A 6000-nucleotide genomic window follows, 5' to 3' on the forward strand; every position below is an offset into this window, starting at 1 on the left:
TACTTAAGTCACTTTACACACCACTCCCCCCCGCAGGTCTTCTCCCACCTCCCGACCAATCAGCTGTGCCGCTGCGCCCGGGTGTGCCGCCGCTGGTACAACCTGGCGTGGGACCCGCGGCTGTGGGCGGCCGTGCGTCTGACGGGCGAGCTCCTGCACGCCGACCGCGCCATCCGGGTGCTGACCCACCGGCTGTGCCAGGACACGCCCAATGTGTGCCTCACCCTGGAGACGGTGATCGCCAACGGGTGCAAGCGGCTGACGGACCGCGGCCTGCACGTGGTGGCCCAGTGCTGCCCCGAGCTGCGCCGCCTGGAGGTGGCGGGCTGCTACAACGTCTCCAACGACGCCGTGTTCGAGGTGGTGTCTCGCTGCCCGAGCCTGGAGCACCTCAACCTCTCAGGTAGTAAAATGTGGTTGAATGTATGTTGGTACTAGAAGGCAGTGGCGTGCACAGACATTTTGAGGGGCAGGTGCTCAAGTAAAAAAAAAAGGGCACCTTGCGCGGCGCGCGAAACCGCCGGCTGCCTTAGTAGTGTGAGATTTACAGAAGGAAATTGCAACGCACATTTTGGAGAATTGTTAATATATTATATTTTCTTTGCCAAAAATAGCCGATCTACAGGCCCACAACGCCTCGCGCTGCGAGGCGTTGTGGGCCTGTAGATCGGCTATTTTTGGCAAAAGTTCTCCTCAGAAAAGGGATGCTATAGGTTTCGAGTGGTTATGGTAAAAAGAAAAAAAATAATCTTTGTGATATGATTTAATCATATCACATAAAGATTTGGCGGACCCCCTGTAGTAACTCTGAGGACCCCCTGTTGAAGACCCCTGCTGTAAACTGAAAACAAAAAAAAAAAAGTTTTTCAAAAGGGCACTTCTGGTCAAGAGGGCAAAGGGCAGGCGCTCTAGAACCACCTAGAGTCTATCTCTGCACGTCCCTGCTAGACTGGAGGAGCAGTAAACTGGAACTTGATAACCCCCCGACGATATAGAGCATCAGCAGTCATCTTCTTTTCAAACAAAGGGTCCAAAGCATGGCTTTTAGCAAAAGCCTGCAGAATAGCATGGACACCATTTTGACAGCAAATGTTTTGTTTTAGTCATAGTCTTTTGAATAAAATTCTGTTTAGTTTTAGTCATAATTTAGTCTAGTCTAGCTTTAGTCGACTATATATCATGCGTAATGGCTGATTTTACACTTGGTTGCATGCTGAAAATAGACGATCTATAGGGCCGCTTCTCCCTACACGCACACTACGCAGGTTGCGTGGGGCCCCGCCTACCCGCCGATCAAAGAGGCCCCCTCTCCGCCCCCTCCCTTCAGCAGAAAATAACGTGCATTACTGCGTTCACATCCGCGCAGGCTGCCCAGCACACTAAAACCGAAATAAAGTAACAAAAAAAGTAACTTTATCCGCGGGAAACCCGAAAAAAAGGGACACACCCGACACACCCGGAAAAAAGGGACACGTAGAGCCCCTGTGGAGTCTAAAGCGGCACTGACGATCTACACCAGAGCGCAACCAAACATAAAATGACTTGTCTTTTAGTTCTACTGGATCTCTTCTCCACTATTATTCTCTCCCTAACATTTTAGTCTAGTTTTTATTTGTTGACGAAATTGTCAATATATTTAGTCATCGTAGCTTAGTTCTTATTTAGTTTTCGGCAGTGAAAAAAGGTAGTCGACCACCATTTTTCGTCATAGTTTTTGTCGACGAAATCAACACTGATGGACATGTCTATTTATTATCAGATATTTTATTTATGCCGTAATCAGTGTTTATAGCATTATAGTTCTAGAGTGTTTTATGTATTTATTGTTGCATTGCCTGTTTTATGTTGTAATGTTGTGTCTGTCTCAGACCAAAGGACCACAATGTCCTACAATGGACCACAATGGACTCACTGACTTTATTATTGTGTTTTTTTATCCTTGACGTTTCTGTGAGAAGCAGCATGGTAACATGTGTTTTCCTTTTAAACCGTGACGTCTAATGAATCAAATCAAATCAAATTATGGCAGTTCCACCCACCAGACACCCTCCCTCCATGATGCTTATACCCATAACCACACCAATTAACTAAACCTTTAACTGAAGAGAATTAACAACTTTAAAACCCATATGGTTGACCGCCGGAGTCCCTCAAGGCTCTGTACTAGGGTCTTGTCTGTTTCCTGTTATCGTGGGGAAAGCTTTGGCCGTCGCAACGCGCTGTGAGCTTGACGATCGGCTATTTTCCGCGAATGTTTTTTCCCTCAGAATGATGGATCCTTGGTTTTAAGTGGTTAACTAAACCATGCCTGTAACCTATTTACAGTTCGGCCATTCGAAAATAGCAGATCTACAAGCTCACAATGTGTCGCATCACGACGCATTGTGAACTTGTAGATCTGCTATTTTCAAAATATTTTTTGAACTCATGAAATGGGACATTCTGCACAATGTGTACTTTTACTTTTGGTACATTTTGATGCCAATATACTTTTGTACTTTTACTCAAGTACACTTTGAATTCCGGACTTTTACCTCAACGGAGTATTTCGATATTGCAGTATTGATACTTTTACTTAAGTAAAGAATGTGAGTACTTTTTCCGCCTCTGCTAAGCATGACCAATGATTAATGCAGGGGTCTTCAACAGGGGGTCCGGGACCCCTAGGGGGTCCTCAGAGTTACTACAGGGGGTCCGCCAAATCTTTATGTGATATGATTCTTTTTTTTTACTTTAACCACTTGAACCCTAGCATCCCTTTTCTGAGAAGAATTTTAGCCAAAAATAGCAGATCTACAAGCTCACAATGCCTCGCGCTGTGAGGCGTTGTGAGCTTGTAGATCGGCTATTTTTGGCAAAGAAGTGTTTGAGCTTGTAGATCTGCTAGATCTGCTAGTAGATCTAGCAGATCTCAGCTTGTAGATCTGCTAGATCTGCTACACAACTGCTACACAACGATCTATCTCACAGCGCCTCGCGCTGCGAGCTAGGGGGTCCTTGGCCTGAAAACGTTGAAGACCCCTGGATTAATCCCTACCCCTGATCGCCGATTCATGCCGATTCATGGTTGATGGTGAGAGGTGGCTGCCTGCTATACCTCACATCACATCACATCTGCAATCTTAACCTCAAAGAGTTTAGCTATTCCTCTTCTTCCTCCATCCTTCTCGGGTCGTTTTCTCTTGAAGCTGGTAAAAACATTAGAGGAGCTAAAGGGGGGGGGGGGGGGGGGGGGGGGGTCGGGGGGGCGCTCTGCCAGCTTTAAGCTCCCATGTGGGAGAAGAAAGGCTTTCTTTAGCAGAAAGCAGGACTTTGACTCGACACAAGTAAGAAGACCGGTCTGTTGCTTTCATTAAGGAAGTGACACACGCGCACACACACACACACACACACACACACACACACACACACACACACACACACACACACACACACACACACACACACACACACACACAAAGAATCACTGACTTTTTGGACTGGACTTTGGTGGCCGAGCAAAGCCCTCCAACCATTAGCGAGAGAGAGAGAGAGAGAGAGAGTCTTTTGTTGTAAAAATAGCCTCAAACACTTTGTGGCTTTTTTTTACTTTAAAGACACAAAATAATGAAATGAAGTAGCTATATTTTTTTAACTGGAAAGAAGGATATCCGCTGACAAGTTCTGGTTTTTTTTCTCCCCCTGAAAACTGACCCCCTTTTGGTTGTCTACCAGCTGTTTGCTCACTGAAGGTTTTTTGTGCCTCCATCCAGTTCACTTCAGCACAGGACAGGCATGGGGCCAAGGAGAGCAGGTTTTTACCTCTGGCGCCTCCAAGAGGCACGTTCTGACTTAGCATTCAATGCTGAGCACTGCCTGGAGACCAGACTAATCTAGACTTTGGTCTTGTTTTTCTGTAAAGTTGCTTTATATGTAGCTGTGTAGCTGCTTATTTGAGCTTGCTTCCAATTTTGTATTATTATTATTATTTAAACCAGAGGTTCTCAATTGTCCATGTCATGGACCCCCAAATTAATATGCATTTGTCCCTAACCCTCATCTGAAAATATGTTGTACCAGGGAACCCCGTGTAGTGCCAGATTTGTGTTGTTAAAATGTTTCAGAAATCTTCCAAATATTTCACATTTTATTTCAAGATTTTGTTTAAATAGCAGACACACAATCACTTGTAGATCTAGGCCTCGTCGCTTATTTTGAGCTTGTTTTCATGGACCTGGTTGCTTATATCTCTCGTAAAAACTGGCAACACTGATGCCCTGAGCCAAACGAGACCAAAACACTCTATGCTGGGGACAGAATGTTTGCCTTTGTACACTGTGTACAAAAGAGATGGGGAAAATATATTTACTTCCCCTTGTGGTCTCCTGATAGATGTTTTTTCAGGACAAATTTGTAAGAAACCAGTGTTACACATCCTTTAATGGAGGGTGTCAGGGCACTCCACATTTTGGTGGCAGAGCAGTCTCTATATAAATACGTTTTCGGTTCCAAGACCTTCGTCAGGCATAACTCAATTTCATAAGCCATCTTTTTTTGTGCCCCACTCTAGTCACTTTGCAGTGGTATAAAGTAACTTAGTACATTTACTTTCCAATTTCCAATACTTTTACTTCTACTCCACTACATCTCAGAGGCAAATAATGTACTTTTACTCCACTACACTTATTTGAAAACTTTAGTTACTTTGAAGATTTTGATTATTATAACAAATCATACATTAACTACTTCAGCCCCATATACATTTGACACGAAAAAAGTTAGAGAACTACTGGCATAGGGCATAACTTTTTACCCCATTTAAACCGGGAAAGCATCTGTGTCATTTAAACATTTTGCGTTGGCTATAAATAAAAAATAACAGATCTACAAGCTCACAGCGCGTCACTTCGTGCCGCGCTGCGAGCTTGTACATCTTCTATTTTAGATTTTTTTTTGAAAAATCCTGAAAGTGAGAGAACTACTGATTTAGAAGACATTTGTAAAATCGAGGAGCTCAACCAAAAGCTGCTCTCTTGTCTTCTTCTCTGCTCTTCCATCCAGGCTGCTCCAAGGTGACCTGCATCAGCCTGACCCAGGAGGCGTCCCTCCAGCTCTCCCCGCTCCACGGCCAGCAGATCTCCATCCACTACCTGGACATGACCGACTGCTTCTCCCTGGAGGACGAGGGCCTGCGCGCCATCGCCTCCCACTGCCCGCGCCTCACCCACCTCTACCTGCGGCGCTGCACGCGGCTCACCGACGAGGCCCTCCGCCACCTGGCCCACCACTGCCCGTCGGTGCGCGAGCTCAGCCTCAGCGACTGCCGCCTGGTGGGCGACTTCGGGCTGCGCGAGGTGGCCCGCCTGGAGGGCTGCCTGCGCTACCTGAGCGTGGCGCACTGCACGCGCATCACCGACGTGGGCGTGCGCTACGTGGCGCGCTACTGCCCGCGGCTGCGCTACCTGAACGCGCGCGGCTGCGAGGGCCTCACGGACCACGGCCTGGGCCACCTGGCGCGCAGCTGCCCCAAGCTCAAGTCGCTGGACGTGGGCAAGTGCCCGCTGGTGTCGGACTCCGGCCTGGAGCAGCTGGCGCTCTACTGCCAGGGGCTGCGGCGCATCAGCCTGCGGGCGTGCGAGAGCGTGTCGGGGAGGGGGCTGCGCGCGCTCGCCGCCAACTGCTGCGAGCTGCAGCTGCTCAACGTGCAGGACTGCGAGGTGTCGCCGGAGGCGCTGCGCTTCGTGCGGCGCCACTGCCGGCGCTGCGTCATCGAGCACACGAACCCCGCCTTCTACTAAGGAGGGGATGGGGGGTGGGGGGTGGGAGGGGGGGGGGCGGTGGTGGAAAGAGTACTCAAATTCTTGACTTAAGTAAAAGTATCAATACTGCAATATGGAAATAACGTGTTACAAGTAAAAGTCCAGAATTCTAAATTCACTTGATTAAAAGTACAAAAGTATGGGCATCAAAATGTACTTAAAGTACCAAAAGTAAAAGTACTAAAATGTTTGAAAATAGCCG

General features: G+C 47.5%; 1 protein-coding gene across 1 annotated transcript in view; it reads left to right on the forward strand.

The window, feature by feature from the left end:
- LOC311038486 (F-box/LRR-repeat protein 7-like) overlaps nucleotides 1–5777 on the forward strand; it is a gene marked incomplete at its 3' end in the record, with an annotated part of 76031 nt that extends 70254 nt beyond the window's left edge. Inside the window, exons 4-5 of the mRNA XM_084048042.1 lie at nucleotides 37–403; nucleotides 5041–5777. Of these exons, the coding sequence (XP_083904168.1) occupies nucleotides 37–403; nucleotides 5041–5777 (1104 nt within the window). The remainder of the gene's footprint in view (nucleotides 1–36; nucleotides 404–5040) is intronic.
- Between the last annotated feature and the right edge of the window lie 223 nt (nucleotides 5778–6000).

This window comes from Gymnoscopelus microlampas, assembly GCF_963454915.1.
Source record: "Gymnoscopelus microlampas genome assembly, chromosome: 22".
Classification (NCBI taxonomy): Eukaryota; Metazoa; Chordata; class Actinopteri; order Myctophiformes; family Myctophidae; genus Gymnoscopelus; species Gymnoscopelus microlampas.